The sequence below is a fragment of the Xenopus laevis genome, chromosome 2S (genome assembly GCF_017654675.1).
Source record: "Xenopus laevis strain J_2021 chromosome 2S, Xenopus_laevis_v10.1, whole genome shotgun sequence".
NCBI classification, from domain to species: domain Eukaryota; kingdom Metazoa; phylum Chordata; class Amphibia; order Anura; family Pipidae; genus Xenopus; species Xenopus laevis.
Genome location: NC_054374.1, coordinates 23435938 through 23457814, shown reverse-complemented (window position 1 = coordinate 23457814; position 21877 = coordinate 23435938). Strand labels below are relative to the sequence as shown.

The following is a 21877-nucleotide window of genomic DNA, read 5'->3' as shown; positions in this document are numbered from 1 at the left end:
GCAGTCACAGCTCTGTTTTTTATTTCCAGTTAAAATCAAAAGTTTGATTTATTTAGATGTTTTTAACATTCTAGTTATGATGCTTGCTATTTAAAAAAGTCACTAACAAAAGATTTTTATGTATCTGTAAGTGATATATGCCTGCATTTCATTTTAGGTGGGGCCCCTGCACCAGCACCAGCAGAAGGTAACATAGTATCTTGTTATTTTCAATAAAGGAGTGTAAGGGGCAGATTTATCAAGGGTCGATATTTTGAAGTAAAAAATACTTCGAAATTCGACCAATGAATTAAAATACTTTGAATTAGAACATCGAATTAGAATTTTTTTCATTGAATTTGTGTATTCTGCGGTCGAAGTAAAATAGTTCGATTGAACGATTAAATACTTCGAACTGAACGATTCGAATGATTTTAACCTACGATCGAACGATTTTACTTTGACTTCAAAAAACTTTTTTATTTTAATGATTATTATTAATTTTGACCTTAAAGGAATTATATTCTGATATTTATAGTATAGTTTTTATTTCTAAATGGCACTGTTTACACTGCAAATAATTCACTCTACAATATAAAATTTTCATTCCTAACCCAACAAGTGTATTTTTCTTTAGTTGTAATATTGGTGTGTAGGCGCCATGTCAGGTTATTTTGCCTGGTCATGTGCTTTCAGAAAGAGCCAGTGTTACACAATTGAAATGCTTTCTGACAGGCTATTGTTTCTCCTACTCAGTGTATCTGAAGGAGTTGCAGTGGGACATATATTTTTACTATTGAGTGGTATTTTTACATCTACCAGGGAGTTGTTATCTGGTTACCTTCCTCTGATGGGCTACTGGAGCAGGGGGGGAGGGAGGGATGTGATATCACCCCAACTTGCAGTGTAGCAGTAAAGAGTGACTGAAGTTTATCAGAGCACAAGTCACATGACTGGGGGCACCTGGGAATCTGATTAGAATAAGTGAATGTAACATTGATGAGGGTGCTATTCGAAGCACTTTTGTAATTTGCATTCTTTTTTTATTTTGTTTTTATTCCAAGATATTAAGGGATACATGTACTGTTAATATGAATTTTTAACAGTACATGTATCCCTTAATGGTCAGACTGGTGGGAAACTGACCACCTGCTGGTCAGTTTCCCACCAGTCTGACCACCAAGTAGTCAAGGAAGTTGTCAGGCAAAAGAAAGAGGCTGCTCTGATGTTCTTCCGCTTAGGAAAAAAAATAAAAACCTTCCTCAAACCTTTCCCAAGCAGAAGAACATCAGAGCAGCCTCTTTGTTTCTCCTGACAACTTTCTTTAAATATAAATCAAACCGTTTGCTCTTTTAAAAAATGAATGAATTCAGCTGGAGCAGCACTTTTAATTTTGAAAAAAAAAGCTGCTTTCCCATGGCAGTATCCCTTTAATTACGCAGTTAAGACATATTGTATGAAGATGGAAACTTCCGTGTTCCTTCATAGTTTGTAAATTTTAATCGTAAATAGTTTTACAGTCTGAGTGCTTTATATTCATGTGCTGTATATTCACAAAAAGAGATTCATCCGACATCCAGATGATAGTGTTATGTCACTTCTGTCTTCTATGCTCTGAGCCCAGACAGGCATATGTCCAGCAGAGTGAATAAGCAGGCCTTTTGTGCCCAAGTTCAGCTTTTCACTATACTGATCATGCACCTGCCTGGACCAGAATGGAGAAAAGATGGTGAAAGTCAAAGACGATGGTGACAATAAGATTCGGATGAAATACCCTGGTTTGGTGCAGAACATGAGCACTAGCCTGGAATATCAGGTAGGCATTATAATCAAATGATGGTGGGAAATTAGTCACAAGGGTACAAATCCATAGACATTACATTTAAGTAATATCACAAATCACATTTGGCAAATGTTTGTAAATCACGAGTATTTACTATATATACCAGTAGGACTAGATGCTGAAAGTGAAAATTTTATTCAAATATTGGCTTGTATTTTGCAGATTATAGAAAAAAACATTCAGTTTTAACCATGTATTTATATGTTGTCTCTGCTTTTTATTTTAGGTGGGGCTCCTGCACCAGCAGAAGGTAACATGGCACCTTTTTATTTATAATATAGCAGTCAATAGTCTGTTAAACTAGCAGTGAGGAGCAAATTTTTCAATTGTTTGTTGAAATATGATCAATTTTTATCTTTTGACATCATTTTTATATTTTTATTCAAATGAAGTAGCTAATATGAAGATGTAATCATGTATCCAAAAGTTATTTCTAGCCACTGCTTATTATTTTAGGTGGAGCTCCTGCACCAGCACCAGCAGAAGGTAACATGACACCTTACAATTTTCTATAAAGCAGTGAAAGAGGTGGGAAGTATTTCATATAATAGTGCATTATTTTTAGTAAATCTGTTAAACATATGGGAAATATTTCATTCAGTAGGCCTGAGATCCGAAAGATCTGATCATTTATATCTTTTCAAATGTAGTCATTTTTGAATGTATTTGTAAGAGATATTTAAGTGATTTTTATTTTAGGTGAGGCTCCTGCACCAGCACCAGCAGAAGGTAACACGACACCTTATTATTTTCAGTCAAACTGTAAAACATATGGGAAATATTTTATATAGTAGACCTGGGATCAAAAAGTTCTGATCATTTAGATCTTTTCAAATGTAGTCACAAAGATAGGTTTTTGAATGTATTCATATGAGATATTTTACTGATTTTTGTTTTAGGTGAGGCTCCTACACCAGCAACAGCAGAAGGTAACACTGCACCTTATTATTTTCAGTGAAGCTGTAAAACATATGGGAAATATTTCATATAGTAGACCTGGGATCAGAAAAAAAGCTTTTTTCCACAAGCGATCAGACTCCTCAACTGACTGCCTGCCCTCCCACTACATTCCAGACACACCTGAACTGTGAACTTAACTTTGTGAAGTGTTAATTTATTTGCACAATTCTAAAGGCTTACACGTGTATATATCCAATTTCTGCCAATATATTGCACATTTCAAATGTTTCCTTATTATTTGTGTACTCTAAGTGCCTTTTTGTGATTTGTACTAGCTGGAGCCACGTCGTCTCTTCTCACTGTGTATTCGTATACTGCTGAGATGACAATAAAGTTTACTTTGACTTTCTGATCATTTAGATCTTTTCAAAAGTAGTCACAAAGATACATTTTTAATGTATTCGTATGAGATATTTAACTAATTTTTATTTTAGGTGAGGCTCCTGCACCAGCACCAGCAGAAGGTAACACGGCACCTTTTTATTTTCAGTAAATCTGTTAAACATATGGGAAATATTTCATTTAGTAGACCTGAGATCAGAAAGTTCTGATCATTTATATCTTTTCAAATGTAGTCAGTAAGATACATTTTTGAATGTTTTTGTAAGAGAAATGTAAGTGTTTTTTATTTTAGGTGAGGCCCCTGCACCAGCAGAAGGTAACACGGCACCTTATTATTTTCAGTTAAACCTTAAAACATATGGAAAATATTTCATATAGTAGACCTGGGATCAAAAAGTTCTGATTATTTAGATCTTTTCAAATGTAGTCACAAATATATGTTTTTGAATGTATTCATATGAGATGCTTAACTGATTTTTAGTTTAGGTGAGGCTTCTGCACCAGCAGAAGGTAACACGGCACCTAATAATTTTCAGTAAAGTTGTTAAACAAATGGGAAATATTTCATATAGTAGACCAGGGATCAAAAAGTTCTGATCATTTAGATCTTTTCAAATGTAGTACGTTTTCGAATGTATTCATAAGAGATATTAATTTCTTTTTATGAGAAGGTGAGCAGGGACCTCTGGGATGTCAGTGGATGTGATTTACTTAGATTTTGTTAAGCATTCGATACAGTGGCACACAGAAGGATACTGGTTAAATTAAGGAATGTTGGCCTGGCACATAGTATTTATACCAGGATAGACTACAAATAGTAGTGGTAAATGAAACATTTTATAATTGGACCAGTGTTGTTTGTGGAGTACTGCAGGTTTCTGTACTTGCTCCTTTGCTTGTCAACTTATTTATTAATGACCTGGAAGTGGGCATTGAAAGTACTGTTTTTATTTTTGCAGATGATACCAAATTGTATAGAACGATAGGTTCCATGCAGAAAGTTGCTACTTTGCAGAGTGATTTGACTAAGTTAGAAAACTGGGCAGCAAACTGGAAAATGAGGTTCAATGTTGATAAATGCAAGGTTTTACAGTTTGGCAAAAATATTATAAATGCTTGTTATACACAAAATGGCCTGACATCAAAAAGGTTCTGATTATTTAGATATTTTCAAATGTAGTCACAAAGATATGTTTTTGAATGTATTCGTATGAGATATTTAACTGATTTTTATTTTAGGTGAGGCTCCTGCACCAGCACCAGCAGAAGGTAACACAGCACCTTACACAGTATCAAACTGGCAGTGTGTTGGGCATTTTCTTAACTGAGAAGGATTTAGTTGTTTTTGTAGATTAGAAGTTGTCTAAATCTGGGCAGTGTCAAATAAAGTTATGTTTTGCATAAAAAATGGCATTAACTCGAGGGATGAAAACATAGTTATGCCTCTAAGGTCCCTGGTAAGGCCTCATCTGGAGTATGCAGTGCAGTTTTGGACTCCAGTGCTTATGAGGGATATAAATGAGCTGGAGAGAGTGCAGAGACTAAGTGCAACTAAACTGGTTAGAGGGATGGAAGACAAATTATGAGGGGAGACTGTCAAGATTGGGGCTGTTTTCTCTGGAAAATAAGTTTTTGAATGTATTTGTAAGAGATATTTAACTGATTTTTATTTTAGTTGAGGCTCCTGCACCAGCACCAGCAGAAGGTAATATGTCACCTTATTATTTTCAGTAAAACTGTAAAACATATGGCAAATATGGGTAGTAGACCTGGGATCAAAAAATTCTGATCATTTAGATATTTTCAAATGTAGTCAAAGATACGTTTTTCAATGTATTCATAAGAGATATTTACCTGATTTTAATTTTAGGTGAGGCTCCTGCACCAGCACCAGCAGAAGGTAACACAGCACCTTATTATTTTCAGTAAATCTGTTAGAAACATATGGGAAATATTTCATTTAGTAGACCTGAGATCAGAAAGTTATGATCATTTATAACTTTTCAAATGTAGTCAGTAAGATACATTTTTGAATGTATTTGTAAGAGATGTTTAAGTGATTTTTATTTTAGGTGAGGCCCCTGCACCAGCACCAGCAGAAGGTAACACGGCACTTTACACAGTATCAAACTGGTTAGAGGGATGGAAGACTTAAATTATGAGGGTAGATTGTCAAGATTCGAGCTGTTTTCTCTGGAAAATACGTTTTTGAATGTATTTGTAAGAGATATTTTACTGATTTTTATTTTAGGTGAGGCCCCTGCACCAGCACCAGCAGAAGGTAACACGGCACTTTACACAGTATCAAACTGGTTAGAGGGATGGAAGACTTAAATTATGAGGGTAGATTGTCAAGATTCGAGCTGTTTTCTCTGGAAAATACGTTTTTGAATGTATTTGTAAGAGATATTTTACTGATTTTTATTTTAGGTGAGGCTCCTGCACCAGCACCAGCAGAAGGTAACACTGCTCCTTATTATTTTCAGTAAAGCAGTTACACATTTGGGAAGTATTTCATATAGAAGACCTGGTATCAAAAAGTTCTGTTCATTTAGATCTTTTCAAACGTAGTCACTAAGAGATACGTTTTTGAATGTATTCATAAGAGATATTTAACTGATTTTAATTTTAGGTGAGGCACCAGCACCAGCACCAGCAGAAGGTAACAGGGCACCTTATTATTTTCAGTAAATCTGTTATATATAGGAAATATTTCATATAGTAGACCAGGGATCAAAAAGTTCTGATCATTTAGATCTTTTCAAATGTAGTTACTAAGATAAGTTTTTGAATGTATTCATAAGGGATATTAATTTCTTTTTATGAGAAGATGTGTAAGGACCTTGATTCTGGGATGGCAGTGGATGTGATTTACTTAGACTTTTGCTAAAGCATTCGATACAGTGCCACACAGAAGGCACCTTATTATTTTCAGTAAATCGGTTAAACATATAGAAAATATTTCATATAGTAGACCAGGGATCAAAAAGTTCTGATCATTTAGATCTTTTCAAATGTAGTTACTAAGATAAGTTTTTGAATGTATTCATAAGAGATATTAATTTCTTTTTATGAGAAGGTGTGTAAGGACCTCGTTTCTGGGATGGCAGTGGATGTGCTTTACTTAGACTTTTGCTAAAAATTTCGATACAGTGCCACACAGAAGGTTACTGGTTAAATTAAGGAATTTTGGCCTGGAACATAGTATTTGTGTCAGGGAGCCGGGAGCTCCCTCCAGGGAGGTAGTCAGGATCGAGGAGGAAGCCCTCTTGAGGGAACAAGGTCGCGGTGTCCAAAGGGTTAAACAAAGGAGTAGTCAGAATCCAGGCAAGAGTTTCCTAGGCAGGCAGATAACAGCAAAGTCCAAAGTCCAGGCAAAGGGTCAGGATAACAATCAGGAACAAGAATATAGCAATATCAAATGTCAGGGAACCCAGGATACACATAGGCAATGTTTCCTATACTTGGGCGCCATTCTGGTGTCTGGGTAGCGTTTTTATGTTTGAATTTGGTGCCATAGTGACGTCACCGACGTCCTGACGCTGGCGTTGATGCGCTGGCATGTTTGCGCCGGCGCCGCTACCCACGTGGCGGCCATGGGCGCCGCCATTTTGGGAGCGACACCGGAAGAGATAGACGCGCCGCCCGGAGCTCCTGGAACTGCTCCGGGCGGCGTTCGTGACAGTACCCCCCCTCACGGGGGGCCACCGGACCACCAAGACTGGGCTTCTGGGGAAACTTAGAGTGGAAATCCCTCACCAGACGAGGAGCGTGCACACCAGAGTGTCCTTCCCAGGAGCATTCTTCAGGGCCAAAGCCCTTCCACTTGATGAGGTACTGGAGAGAGCCCCTGGAAATTCTGGAATCAAGGATCTTTTCCACCTCATATTCTTGTTGACCATCCACAGAGATAGTAGGAGGAGGAGACTGGTTCACAGAAAAGCGGTTGGAGGTAGCGGGTTTCACCAAAGAGACATGAAACACGTTGGGAATTCGCATCTCAGGGGGAAGCTGAAGTCTGACAGCCACAGGATTGATCACCTCCAAGATGGAGAATGGACCCACAAACTTCGGACCCAACTTAGGAGATGGCACCTTCAACCGAATGTTCCTGGAAGACAACCAGACTTTATCACCAACTTTGTAGGGAGGAGAGGGTCTACGTCTACGATCTGCAAACGTCTTATGAACCAGAGCGCTCTTCTCCAAGTTCAACTTGGTTGCAGCCCAAATAGCAGACATGTGGGCCGCATGGTCATCAGCAGCCGGAACGTCAGACAACACAAAGTCCTGGGGGAAGGCTTGAGGATGCTGAGCATACACCGACATGAACGGAGACCTTCCAGTGGAAGTGTGGCAGGCATTGTTATGAGCGAATTCCGCCCACGGGAGGAGATCAGACCAATCATCTTGGCAAAGGGACACATGGTTCCTCAAGAACTGCTCCAGAGCTTGGTTCACACGTTCAGCTGCCCCATTTGTCTGGGGATGATAAGCGGAGGAAAACTGGAGAGTAATACCCAGAACTTTGCACAGGGAACGCCAAAATTTAGCTGTAAACTGGGAACCTCTGTCAGAGACAACTTCCACAGGAAAACCATGCAGACGGAAAATATACTGGATGACGAGCTGAGACAACTCCACAGCAGAGGGAAGCTTCCGCAGGGGAATGAAATGGGCCATCTTGCTAAAGCGGTCAATCACAACCCAGATCACGGTGTTTCCACTAGAGGGGGGAAGTTCAACAATGAAGTCCATTGCTAAATGAGTCCATGGACGAGAGGGGACAGGCAATGGTTGTAATAACCCACTGGGGCGAGAATGGCTAGGTTTGGATGTGGCACAAACGGTACAGGCAGCAACAAAGTCTTTGACATCTTTACGAATAGTCGGCCACCAAACTAAACGTCTAAGAAGTTCAAGAGTCTTTTCAGGACCAGGGTGTCCTGCTTGCTTGGAGCAATGGGTTTGTTGAAGAATAGGAAGTCGTAACTCGGAGGGAACAAAAGCCATCCCAATGGGGGTATCTGGAGGAGCAGAAGACTGTCCGGCCAAGATTTGTTCGGCAATTTGGGGAAATAGAGATGCAATATTCTTGGTGAGGGGAATAATAGGTTCAAGTCTTTCTGGTAGACGATCACCCGGAGTGAAACTTCTGGAGAGCGCATCGGCCTTCCGATTCTTGGAGCCAGGACGATAGGTCAGAACAAAGTTAAAGCGGGAGAAGAACAGGGCCCACCTGGCCTGACGAGGATTCAGTCTCTTGAGAGAATGTATGAACTCCAAGTTCTTATGATCAGTATAAATCGTGACCGGAATTGAAGAACCCTCTAGGAGGTGACGCCACTCTTCAAGAGCAAGCTTGACTGCCAGAAGTTCTCGATTCCCTACATCGTAATTCTGTTCTGCAGGAGAAAACTTTCTGGAGAAAAAGGCACAGGGATGCAATTTCCCATCGGCAGAATGTCTCTGGGATAGAATAGCCCCAGCACCTACTTCAGATGCATCCACCTCAATGCAAAAGGGTAACTTAGGATCCGGATGACGGAGGACTGGGGCAGAAGAAAATGCGTCCTTTAGGGACTGAAAAGCTTCTACAGCAACTGGAGGCCAGGAGCTGGGATTACCCCCTTTTCGGATGAGAGTAAGGATAGGTGCAATACGGGAAGAAAACCCCCTGATGAATTGCCCGTAGTAGTTGGCAAATCCGATGAACCTTTGAATAGCCTTGGTGCTCAAGGGAAGGGGCCACTCTTGGATTGCTGACACCTTAACGGGATCCATCTCGAAACCTTCTGGGGAGATGATATAACCCAAGAAAGGAATCTTAGACACCTCAAAGACACATTTCTCCAACTTGGCGAAGAGAGAGTTCTTCCTCAAACGAGAGAGCACTTCTTTCACCTGGGAGCGATGAGATTTAAGGTCTTTCGAGAAGATTAGGGTGTCATCCAGGTACACGACCACAGACTTTCCCAAGAGATCCCAGAAAATGTCATTCACGAGCTCCTGAAAGACAGCGGGGGCATTACAGAGGCCAAAGGGCATCACGAGATATTCATAGTGCCCATCCCGAGTGTTGAATGCCGTCTTCCATTCGTCCCCTTCACGGATGCGGATGAGGTTGTACGCCCCACGGAGATCTAATTTAGTGAAAACCTTAGCCCCTTTCAATTGGTCGAAGAGTTCAGCAATCAAAGGCAAGGGGTACCGGTTTTTAACAGTGATCTTATTAAGGCCCCGGTAGTCAATGCAAGGACGTAGGCCTCCATCCTTCTTTTCCACGAAGAAGAAACCTGCCCCGGCAGGAGAAGTAGAGGGGCGGATAAACCCCTGCTGGAGATTTTCCTGAATATAGTCTTTCATATCGGAAGTCTCAGCCGGAGAAAGAGGATAGGTGCGACCCCTAGGGGGCATGGTTCCTGGCAGGAGATCGACAGGACAATCGTATGGTCGATGTGGAGGAAGGAATTCTGCGGATTTCTTACAGAATACATCAGCGAATTCCCTGTAGAAGGAGGGTAGAGTCTTCAGATCAGACATAGAGATATTCACCCTCTGGAGGGGTTTAGCAGGAAGACAATGCTGCTGGCAAAATGGGCTCCAATGGGAAATCTGTCCTGCGGACCAATCAATGGTGGGATTATGCAGGCGCAGCCAAGGGAGACCCAAAACAACAGGAACGGATGGGCAGGAAATAATTAGGAACGATAGTCTTTCTTTATGCAGTGTCCCAACCTGCACAGGCAATTCCCCAGTCGTCTTAGAGATAAATTCAGCCTCCAGGGGTCTGTCGTCAATGGCAGTGACACGAAGCGGAGTGGACAATGGGAATAAGGGAACTTCCATGTGTTTGGTGAAAAGAGCGTCCATGAAGTTCCCAGCAGCTCCAGAGTCAATGAAAGCTGAGCCGACAATGGTCTTAGTGGCTAAGCGAATCTGTAAAGGAAGGAGAAACCTGTGAGTGTTCTCTTGAGACTTCGGAGTATTGCCCCCTACATGAGTTACCCTAGATATACCTCGGGGAACAGAACTCGTGGGCTTCACCGGACAAGAGTTCGCAAAATGAGACTGTCCGCCACAATACAGACATAAGCCAGCCATTCGTCTACGGAGTCTTTCTTGTTCAGAGAGACGAGCCCTTCCAACTTGCATCGGTTCCTCCGGAGGAGAAGGAGAAGCTTGAGCAGCTGGAGTTTGCAAGAGAGGTCTCTGGAAGCGAGGTGCCAACAAGGGTTGAAATCGGTTACAACGCTCCCTCTCTACTTGATGCTCTCTGAGACGAGTGTCCACCTTAATGGATAGTGCAATCAGATCTTCCAGCAGATCAGGGAACTCCCTGGAGACAAGATCATCTTTAATGCGAATAGACAGACCTTGATAGAATACGGCCTTATAGGCATCGTCATTCCAGGAAGTCTCAGCCATCAAAGTTCTAAAGTCAATAGCATAGTCACTGACACTGCGGTTTCCCTGTCGGAGTTGCAGAAGACGAGAAGGGGCATTTGTGACCCGACCCGGGGCATCAAACACAGTACGAAATGCTTGAAGAAAAGCCTTGGCATCAAAAGTCAGTGGAGAATTCTTCTCCCAAAGAGATGTTGCCCACTAAAGCGGTTTGCCCACCAAACGAGACATCACATAGCCCACCTTGGAACGTTCATTGGGGAAGTGCGAGGGTTGAAACTCGAACTGGATCTGGCACTGTGTAGCAAAACCTCTGCAGGCCTGTGGGTCCCCACTGAAGCGAGGAGGAGGTGGAATACGAGGCTCACCAGACGAGAAACCTGTGCTAGACGAGACGTCCGCCATGGGAGGATTTACAGCCGCTTGGGAAGCAGGAGGCGATGGAGGCACTCGGGAAAGAAGGGTATCGAGTGCCTGTCCTATGCGGTACTGCTGGGCTTCATATTCCTCCATGCGGGATGCCAGTCCGCGGAGCGCTCGTCCGACATCAGGCGTAGCTTCCTCAGTAGGATCCATGGCCCAAGTATAATGTCAGGGAGCCGGGAGCTCCCTCCAGGGAGGTAGTCAGGATCGAGGAGGAAGCCCTCTTGAGGGAACAAGGTCGCGGTGTCCAAAGGGTTAAACAAAGGAGTAGTCAGAATCCAGGCAAGAGTTTCCCAGGCAGGCAGATAACAGCAAAGTCCAAAGTCCAGGCAAAGGGTCAGGATAACAATCAGGAACAAGAATATAGCAATATCAAATGTCAGGGAACCCAGGATACACATAGGCAATGTTTCCTATACTTGGGCGCCATTCTGGCGTCTGGGTAGCGTTTTTATGTTTGAATTTGGCGCCATGGTGACGTCACTGACGTCCTGACGCTGGCGTCGATGCGCTGGCGTGTTTGCGCCGGCGCCGCTACCCACGTGGCGGCCATGGGCGCCGACATTTTGGGAGCGACGCCGGAAGAGATAGTCGCGCCACCCGGAAGCTCCTGGAACTGCTCCGGGCGGCGTTCGTGACAATTTGTACCTGGATAGACTACAAAGAGTGTTGGTAAATGAAACATTTTATAATTGGACCAGTGTTGTTAGTGGAGTACCGCAGGTACTGTACTTGCTCCTTTGCTTTTCAACTTGTTTATTAATGACCTGGAGGTGGGCATTGAAAGTACTGATTCTATTTTTTTCAGATGATACTAAATTGTGTAGAATGATAGGTTCCATGCAGAAAGCTGATACTTTGCAGAGTGATTTGACTAAGTTGGAAAACTGGGCAGCAAACTGGAAAATGAGGTTAAATGTTGCTAAATGCAAGGTTTTACAGTTTGGCAAAAATGATATAAATGCATGTTATACACTAAATGGCCTGAGTTCTGTTCATTTAGTTCTTTTCAAATGTAGTCACTAAGATACATTTTTGAATGTATTCATAAGAGATATTTAACTGATTTTAATTTTAGGTGAGGCACCAGCACCAGCACCAGCACCAGCAGAAGGTAACACGGCACCTTATTATTTTCAGTAAAACTGTAAAATGTATTGGAAATATTTCATATAGTAGACCAGGGATCAAAAAGGTTCTGATCATTTAGATCTTTTCAATAGGGATGGGTGAATTTTTTTCGCCTTGTTTCGCAAAAAAAAAAATGACTCCCATAGACTTGTATGGCGTCATGTGTCAAAAAATAAAAAGACAAAGTCAAAACATTTTTGCCGCGCAACAAAATTATTTTGACGCCCATAGACTTTAATGGGCGTCAGTGACATTTCTATGGTGGCAAATTTTTGGCGAAATGAAACGGGTCAAATTCGCCCATCCCTACTTTTCAAATGTAGTCACAAAGATATGTTTTTGAATATATTCATATGAGATATTTAACTGTTTTTTCTTTTAGGTGAGGCCCCTGCACCAGCACCAGCAGAAGGTAATACGGCACCTTATAATTTTCAGTAAAGCTGTTAAACAAATGGGAAATATTTCATATAGTAGACCATAGATCAAAAAGTTCTGATCATTTAGATCTTTTCAAATATAGTTACTAAGATAAGTTTTTGAATGTATTCATAAGAGATATTAATTTCATTCTATGAGAAGGTGAGCATGGACCTCAATTCTGGGATGGCAGTGGATGTGATTTACTTAGACTTTGCTAAAGCATTCGATACAGTGCCACACAGAAGGTTACTGGTTAAATTAAGGAATTTTGGCCTGGAACATAGTATTTGTACCTGGATAGAGAACTGGCTAAAATATAGACTACAAAGAGTGTTGGTAAATGAAACATTTTATAATTGGACCAGTGTTGTTAGTGGAGTACCGCAGGGTTCTGTACTTGTTCCTTTGCTTTTCAACTTGTTTATTAATGACCTGGAGGTAGGCATTGAAAGTACTGCTTCTATCTTCGATCATTTATATATTTTCAAATGTAGTCAGTAAGATACATTTTTGAGTGTATTTGTAAGAGATGTTTAAGTGATTTTTATTTTAGGTGAGGCCCCTGCACCAGCACCAGCAGAAGGTAATATGGCACCTTATTATTTTCACTAAAACTGTAAAATTTATGGGAAATATTTAATGTAGTAGACCTGGGATCAAAAAGGTTCTGATAATTTAGATCTTTTTCAAATGTAGTCACAAAGATATGTTTTTGAATGTATTCATATGAGATATTTAACTGAATTTTATTTTAGGTGAGGCTCCTGCACCAGCACCAGCAGAAGGTAACAAGGCACCATATAATTTTCAGTCAAGCTGTTAAACAAATGGGAAATATTTCATATAGTTGACCAGGGATCAAAAAGTTCTGATCATTTAGATCTTTTGAAATGTAGTTACTGTAGAGGCAACAAAGAGTATTGGTAAATGAAACATTTTATAATTGGACCAGTGTTGTTAGTGGAGTACTGCAGGGTTCTGTACTTGCTCCTTTGCTTTTCAACTTGTTTATTAATGACCTGGAGGTGGGCACTGAAAGTACTGCTTCTATTTTTTTCAGATGATACTAAATTGTGTAGAACGATAGGTTCCATGCAGAAAGCTGCTACTTTGCAGAGTGATTTGACTAAGTTGGAAAACTGGGCAGCAAAATGGAAAATGAGGTTAAATGTTGATAAATGCAAGGTTTTACAGTTTGGCAAAAATTATATAAATGCATGTTATAAAAAAAAGATATGTTTTTGAATGTATTCATAAGAGATATTTAACTGTTTTTTCTTTTAGGTGAGGCCCCTGCACCAGCACCAGCAGAAGGTAACACAGCACCTTATTATTTTCAGTAAAGCTGTTAAACAAATGGGAAATATTTCATATAGTAGACCAGGGATCAAAAAGTTCTGATCATTTAGATCTTTTCAAATGTAGTTTCTAAGATAAGTTTTTGAATGTATTCATAAGAGATATTAATTTCTTTCTATGAGAAGGTGAGCAGGGACCTCGATTCTGGGATGGCAGTGGATGTGATTTACTTAGACTTTGCTAAAGCATTCGGTACAGTGCCACACAGAAGGTTACTGGTTAAATTAAGGAATGTTGGCCTGGAACATAGTATTTGTACCTGGATAGAGAACTGGCTAAAAGATAGACTACAAAGAGTGGTGATAAATGAAACATTTTCTAATTGGACCAGTGTTGTTAGTGGAGTACCGCAGGGTTCTGTACTTGCTCCTTTGCTTTTCAACTTGTTTATTAATGACCTGGAGGTGGGCATTGAAAGTACTGATTCTATTTTTTCAGACGATACTAAATTGTATAGAATGATAGGTTCCATGCAGAAAGCTGATACTTTGCAGAGTGATTTGACTAAGTTGGAAAACTGGGCAGCAAACTGGAAAATTAGGTTAAATGTTGATAAATGCAAGGTTTTACATTTTGGCAAAAATTATATAAATGCAAGTTATACACAAAGTGGCCTGAGATCAAAAAGTTCTGTTCGTTTAGTTCTTTTCAAATGTAGTCACTAAGATATGTTTTTGAATGTATTCATAAGAAATATTTAACTGATTTCTAATTTTAGGTGAGGCACCAGCACCAGCACCAGCAGAAGGTAACACAGCACCTTATTATTTTCAGTAAATCTGTTAAACATATGGGAAATATTTCATATAGTAGACCTGAGATCAGAAAGTTATGATCATTTATATCTTTTCAAATGTAGTCAGTAAGATACATTTTTGAATGTATTTGTAAGAGATGTTTAAGTGATTTTTATTTTAGGTGAGGCCCCTGCACCAGCACCAGCAGAAGGTAATACGGCACCTTATTATTTTCACTAAAACTGTAAAATGTATGGGAAATATGTACCTTATTATTTTCAGTAAAGCAGTTACACATTTGGGAAGTATTTCATATAGCAGACCTGGGATCAAAAAGTTCTGATCATTTAGATATTTTCAAATGTAGTCACAAAGATATGTTTTTGAATGTATTCGTATGAGATATTTAACTGATTTTTATTTTAGGTGAGGCTCCTGCACCAGCACCAGCAGAAGGTAACACGGCACCTTATTATTTTCAGTAAAGCTGTTAAAAATATGGGAAATATTTCATATAGCAGACTTGGGATCAAAAAGTTCTGATCATTTAGATATTTTCAAATGTCCATCCTCAGGGTTTAATAAATTGCGAAAAAATTTGTGATTTTTTAAAAGTCCAATTTTGTTATGTTTGCATTTGGAGTTTAGTAAATAACCCCCTTAAAATCAGTCTATAAAGTCTATGATTTTTCTGCTCATTATTTTAGGTGGGGCACCATCTCCAGCAGAAGGTATGTGTATGTTTCATTATCTTTTTTAGAACAGTCAATAACTTCTGGGTCCAATGTTTCCTCTAAGCTGTGTGCTCAAGCCAGCAATAACAACGTGTAAATTGTCCCTTTTGTGCACCCACATATATGATCATTATTTTATAACCTTGGGTCAGAAGAGACATATTTTGCACACAAATAAAAACATATAAAATCCGTCTGTAAAGTCTATTATTTGTCTGCTCATTATTTTAGGTGGGGCACCAGCTAAAGTTGAAAATGTGAGCACAAAGGAATTTATTTTGCACACATAGCAGAGAAGGAATTAGAGGGAACATTGTGATTATTTTCTAGTTTGTTGACCTTGAATTTCAGCTCTGGTATGTGTCAGTATCCAAACATTTTCTGAATAAGATGATCACGGATCTTTCTGTAAGTTGGATAACCATACTTTAAGCTTACTAAAAAAATGTACACATTAAAGAAACCCAATGTTTTTTCACCAATATGGATTTTTAAATCTTAGTTTGGATTCAGCTTTCTGGATAATGTTTTTCCAGATAACAGACCCCATACCTGCATCTTAATCATTGGTGAATTTTAGTTTTTAAGAAAATGCTAAAATCTGGAAACCTTGACTGTATTTTTATAAGCAATCTGACAAAACTTTGAAAATATTATGGAATTTGCTATCTGAATGAAAATGTAAATGTAAATATTAGAGATGTTGACAGGTATTTTTTAATATCTTAATTGCCCAGTTAAGAAGTATTTTATGAAGAGGGAAACTTCCAGGTTTCATCAGAGAATACAGAATAATTTTTTAGGTTGTCTTGAATAGTGATGAGCCAATCTGTCCCACTTTGCCAAAAAATTCACAAAACGCTTTAAAATGCACAAATTTTAGGGTCGTTCCCATTCAAACAAATTTTAAACGGTCACAGTTTTTCATAAATAACCTCCCATTCGAGTTGTAAGTACATTCAAATTTATTAGAGTAAAATAAAATTCATACCAATTAGAAGTTTGACCTTTGATAAATCTGCCCCATAATTTTATTCCATGTAGTCAATAAGATAAGATTTGAATGTACCTATCAGATTTATAGCCTATTTAACTGCATTTTATCTTAGGTGGGGCTCCTGCACCAGCCCCAGCAGAAGGTTAGATTATTTTATTATTCTATAAAGCAGTGAAAAGAAGGAATATTTACAGCTATTAATTATAATTATTATTTATTTATATTAATTATGAATTAACAAATTAATACATTTTTGGCTCCAGTTATTTATATTTGTGTCTTTGAAGTTTTAAAGAAAACAAGAGCTTAACTAAAGAAGTAGGGCAGAAATGTACATTATGGGGCAGATTTACAAAGGGTCGAATTTCGAAGTAAAAAAACTTCGAAATTCGACCATCGTATTAAAAAACTACGAATTTGAATTTGAAGTTTTTTCAACAAATTTGGAAACCCTGCGTCGAATAAAAATTAAATCGAACAATTCAAACGATTTTTAGCGATCGATCGAAGGATTTCTATTCGACCAAAAAAAACTTAGAAAAGTGCTGTGGAAGGTCCCCATAGGCTAACATTGCACTTCGGTAGCTTTAATTTGGCGAAGTATGAAGTCGAAGTTTTTTTTAAAGAGACAGTACTTCGATTATCGAATGGTCGAATAGTCGACCGATTTTTACTTCAAATCGTTCGAATCTAAGTCGAATATAGCCTATTCGATGGTCGAAGTACCCAAAAATTTACTTCAAAATTCGAAGTTTTTGAAATTTGAACATTCACTCGAGCTTAGTAAATCTGCCCCTACATTTTGGGCTTGTGTACCAGTCCAAGGAAATCAAAGCCCCAGTAGCTCCCCATAAGTGATGGGAGAATTTCTCCCATTTTGCTTAGCCGAAAAATTAGCTGAAAAATTGTGAAATTCTGATATTTTCACGAAAAATCATGAAAATCTGACATTTTCACGAAAAATCGAGAAAATCGGAAATTGATGTCCACATCAAAGCTGATGCTGGCTTTAAAATCAATGGGTGTCCGAATAGTGTTGATGCGTGTCCAAAAAAAATGTTGACACTTGGGGGCAGATTCACTAACTTCGAGTGAAGGATTCGAATGAAAAAAATTCGAATTTCGAAGTATATTTTGGGTACTTCGACCATCGAATTGGTTAAATTCGTTCGAATTCTAACGAAATCGAACGATTCGAAGTAAAAATCGTTGGACTATTCGACCATTCGATAGTCGAAGTACTTTCCCTTTAAAAAAAACTTCGACCCCCTACTTCGGCAGATAAAACCTACCAAAGTCAATGTTAGCCTATGGGGAAGGTCCCCATAGGCTTGCTAAACTTTTTTTGATCGAAGGATATTCATTCGATCGTTTGATTAAAATCCTTCGAATCGTTCGATTCGAAGGATTTAATCGCTCGATCGAACGAAAAATCCTTCGATCGCTCGATCGAACGTTTAGCGCTAAATCCTTCGACTTCGATATTCGAAGTCGAAGGATTTCAATTCGAGGGTCGAATTTCGAAGTATTTTTAACTTCGAAATTCGACCCTTAGTGAATCTGCCCCTTGGAAATTCGTTGCGAATTCATGCCAGCCAAATTTATTCGCCCATCACTACTCCCAATCTTATTTTCTGCTGATTCACTGCACATGCTCTGGGCTGCTATCAGTTACTGGGCTTAGGGATCAATTCACTGTTTATATAGAATATGAATGCCACAAAATAAAGCTGATCATAATCAAATAATTCAAATTATTTGTGCACGATAGCTCAGAAACACAATTAGCATCATAATTAATAAACAGTCCTGAGAATCAAACTATATGACAGGCAGACCTCATTTTCTGCTTGATGACAACCCTAAGTTTAGCATCTCAAGAGCTGCCCAGAGCTGACTGACACTTATAACAGAATCCAAGGTGGTGATCTATTGTGACAAGGCCTGGATCATTAATAATATAGCTGAGCCTTTGGGCTTGTGGTCTAAGTTGGGTATACAAAATATGGCGTTTCTAGTCATTTTCATTTTTAGAGTTTGGTTCTCCTTTGAGCAGGGTTACATTATTAGAATACAATGTTATTTGTAAGGAACCTCACTGGTGATGTAAATTTATCCCCTCGGGGTTAATTCACCAGCTAGAACACTAGAGCGTGGGTTACACGCGACTTACACCCAGGGCAGGGCCTTCGCTAAGTGGAAGTGTTCCCTCTATGGTGTAGTGCAACTACATCCCCCCAGGCTACTGTGCACACAAAAACAACTTGGGCGCCAGGAGGTTCTTAACAATCAGGAACGGTTTCTTATGCCAAAAAGGGCAAATGACCACAGGTTTCAGTACTCACGCAGGAGTTGAGGAAAACAGCATATTGAGAGCTCACACAGAACAAGGCAGGCTCACACAGAGAGTACACAGGTAAATGCAGTACAACCTTTCCCTCCTGGAAGTTGTCAGGGAAGCAGCTTCTACCCTACAGTCCCTCTTCACTGAGGTCCCTGACTGGAGGCAACACACAGCCTCTGGGAAGCTACTCCCTTTCTGCAAATCCTTGTTGGAGCTTCAGCTGCTCTTTCTCTCTCACCTCTCTGCCTTTCTCTCCTAGAGAGACTATGACAAGTCTGCCCTAGTATATCTATTCCTCATTCATGGGGTTACCTGGTCCCCGACTTGGACACATGCCTTCTTCTGGGCCTATTGCACTCAGTCCCTCTGAGCACATCCAGCTGGATCACCATCCAGAGGCAAAAGAGGAAGAGGCCACTCCCTACACACACTATATAGCAGTATAGCAGAGGAGTGTCATTCTCTCCTGGCAGATCACTCTAAGAAAAAGGTGGGGGCCTTAAAGCTGCAGGGCAGATTAACCCATAGGGGTCCCTACACTGATTTGTCAAATATTAAACTGGGTAATCCTAAAAGCATACTTAGCCATCCAATGTCTTCTCCATTTATCAAACCTTTTCTGGCTGTCCCAAACATTTTCTGAACAGCATACTAGTGGTGGGCGCATTTATTCGCCAGGCGCAAATTCTCTGTGAATCACCCGTGATTCACCACCAGCGAATAAATCCGCAAAACCGCCGCAAATTTGCGTCGGCATAAAAAAAAACAGACGCCGCCGTCAACAAACGGACGCTGTTTTGACTTTTCGTGAATTTTGCAGGAAATTCGAGGATTTTTCGCCAAAGTGAAACTCCCTAAATTCGCCATCACTACAGCATACCAAATTAAAAATACTACCCTGAATAGTTACACACTGAAGTATCTTTTAGTTTTTTGTATGGAGACTGAGGGCCGGTGTAAATTTGAAAAAGAGCCGCAATTGCCCCCGGGCCGCACTTTGGACATGCCTGCTCTAGGGCTCTAACACGAGGCTCTACAGTGTGCCTCTCTGCTTCTGAGATATCAGAGCAGGGCACCTTAAGTGTGGGTCTATAAAGACAACTACATGTTGGGTTAAGCTTGGGGGGTGAAACGGTGTGTTAGGGTGTAGATTGACTTTTCGTCGACCCGCACATCAGTAATATAAATATATTTATCTGCTTCTAATTGTAGGTGGGGCTCCTGCACCAGCACCAGCAGAAGGTAACAGTTTAGTGTCTATTCGAAAATGGAAATAGTAGTATATTGTCTCTAATGGCCCAGATGGAATAAATTTTTCCAGATTGCTAAAGATGGGACCACAGATATGAAGAGGTCCGAAACTGCAGATGTGCCTGGCTCATACCAACCTCAGGCTTTGCTTTAATTTTCTAACTATGATACCCATTTATCAACATTCTCATTCGAGTTTTTTAAAACTACAATTAGGGGCTTATTTATTAAACCTCAAATGTTTCTGGTTGAGTTTTTAAAGGGGAAAAACAAACATTTTAAGATTTATTATGCTCTGAAGCTGCTAAAAATCAGAATCTGAAAATACTCCAGCTAAAATCTGTCGATATCATGTAAAAATCAATGGCAGATGGTCCGTTTAGCGATTGGAACATGTTTTTAACCTCCCGGATCCCCTATAGTTTCAGGCTGTTTGCACTGGTTTTCATTAGAAAATCCGATAAATTCAAGTTGTCGTTGAGACAATTCAATAAAGTCCAGTTTTCGGGACAACAATTCTAGCCTAGTCTTGCGACTCGAATTTATGTACTGTACATTTTTGTTACGACTTTTTTTCAGACTGATTTTTTTTTAGACATTAAGGGGATTCTGCTTTGGAAGTCTGGTCAAATCTTTTTTTAAATATAGTGAGAAAAAGACGAGTTTTAGTAAATACCCCCCTAAACTCTATTTTTTAAAAATCCTGAAAACGTTGCCATTTATTAAAAGATCCGATTATAAAAAGCACAAATGAAAAAAAAAACCTGAACGATGGGCTAAAAAATAAAAGCATCTCAACTGCTTTTATTTGCCAAAGTTTTGTATTAGAGCTTTTTGTGCTTTTTTAGACTTCATAAAACTTGAGTTTTTAAGGGGGAATGTAATCTAAACATTGCATGTATTTAAAATGTCGCTTTTGAGAATGTTTAGCGCTGCTCGCAATGTAAAATGATTGGCTTGTGAATATTACATTGATCAAAATATGCTTTGCGGTCGCAAAAATGTTTACACGCACAACAATTTCTTCTCACTCCAAATGCATTAAAGTCAATGGGTGTTTTTCTTGTGGAGAATTTTTTGTCTCATCGAGTCTTGGCGACTCTTTGATCTCAGCCAGGATGCACCGGGGTTGTTACTTCTGGGCCTCCACACAACTCCTGGGCCCCACCACAGTGGCAAAGACACAGATACTTCAGCCCCCCAGCCCCTAACTAATTTTCTGAATGCGACTGGGGGCCAGGATGGAGGTCGGGAGGCGGCACCAACAGAGGGTCTGGTCCAACGGGGCCCACAAGGGTTAGGGGCCCACTGAGTTTTTCCCTAGTGTCCCGCTGGCCCAGTCCGACTCTGTGGGGGAGGGGGAATTCCACATAACTTTAGAGGAAGGAGACTCTGCAGTCCAGGCCCCCCCATTCCCCAGCCCCCTCCAGCAACCGTAGGGTCTGCTTCCTCTATGGTTACACTACTGATTACAGAGGAACCAGAACAGTATTTTTTATTTTTAATAGTAATAATATTTGCACCATCTTTCAACATTCTATTTATAATGTTTTCTATTCAAACGTAGCCACCAACAATAAAAAATTATATTTATATGTTTATTATTTAGGTGGGGCTCCTGCACCAGCACCAGTTGAAGGTAACAGCTTATTATTATTATTATTATTATTATTATTATTATTATTATTATTATAAGGACTTGCCATAATTACAGCTCTTGTGTCCTTTATTATTTTGTGCTAAACTCTATTTGCTTGGTGTAAATGTACTGTATCAGTGTCAAACAGAATTAGTAGGTACATTATTACCATTGGTCACTGTAGAAGGAAGGCAAAATATTTTGTTGGGGCTAATAGTGTTCTGCTTTCTCCATCAAAGCTTGTATTAATGTGGAGTAGGTGGTTTCTTTTTAAAGAGGCAGAAGTATTGTAACCAACTCTGTTTAAA

At 39.7% G+C, this 21877-nt stretch overlaps 1 protein-coding gene across 50 annotated transcripts in view; it reads left to right on the top strand.

The window, feature by feature from the left end:
- The window catches only part of tff3.7.S (Skin secretory protein xP2 S homeolog), a 57298-nt gene that overhangs the window by 25480 nt on the left and 9941 nt on the right, over positions 1-21877 (top strand). For 2 of the 50 annotated variants that reach the window (XR_005965733.1, XM_041583447.1), the window contains 26 exons: positions 158-187; positions 2049-2072; positions 2279-2308; positions 2522-2551; positions 2722-2751; positions 3217-3246; positions 3417-3440; positions 3611-3634; positions 4364-4393; positions 4800-4829; positions 4995-5024; positions 5197-5226; positions 5376-5405; positions 5555-5565; positions 5762-5786; positions 12468-12497; positions 13062-13091; positions 13264-13293; positions 13793-13822; positions 14586-14615; positions 14786-14815; positions 15031-15060; positions 15312-15335; positions 16448-16477; positions 19892-19921; positions 21540-21569. Coding sequence is in view for 37 of the 50 variants with exons in the window: in XM_041583447.1 (XP_041439381.1) it covers positions 158-187; positions 2049-2072; positions 2279-2308; positions 2522-2551; positions 2722-2751; positions 3217-3246; positions 3417-3440; positions 3611-3634; positions 4364-4393; positions 4800-4829; positions 4995-5024; positions 5197-5226; positions 5376-5405; positions 5555-5565; positions 5762-5786; positions 12468-12497; positions 13062-13091; positions 13264-13293; positions 13793-13822; positions 14586-14615; positions 14786-14815; positions 15031-15060; positions 15312-15335; positions 16448-16477; positions 19892-19921; positions 21540-21569 (732 nt within the window). In the remaining 13 variants the exon portion in view is untranslated. Of the gene's footprint in view, positions 1-157; positions 188-2048; positions 2073-2278; positions 2309-2521; positions 2552-2721; positions 2752-3216; positions 3247-3416; positions 3441-3610; positions 3635-4363; positions 4394-4799; positions 4830-4994; positions 5025-5196; positions 5227-5375; positions 5406-5554; positions 5585-5756; positions 5787-12032; positions 12069-12467; positions 12498-13061; positions 13092-13263; positions 13294-13792; positions 13823-14585; positions 14616-14785; positions 14816-15030; positions 15061-15311; positions 15336-16447; positions 16478-19891; positions 19922-21539; positions 21570-21877 lie in introns of all 50 variants that reach the window. The other 48 variants (XR_005965729.1, XM_041583443.1, XR_005965730.1 and 45 more) reach the window with 36 other exon arrangements.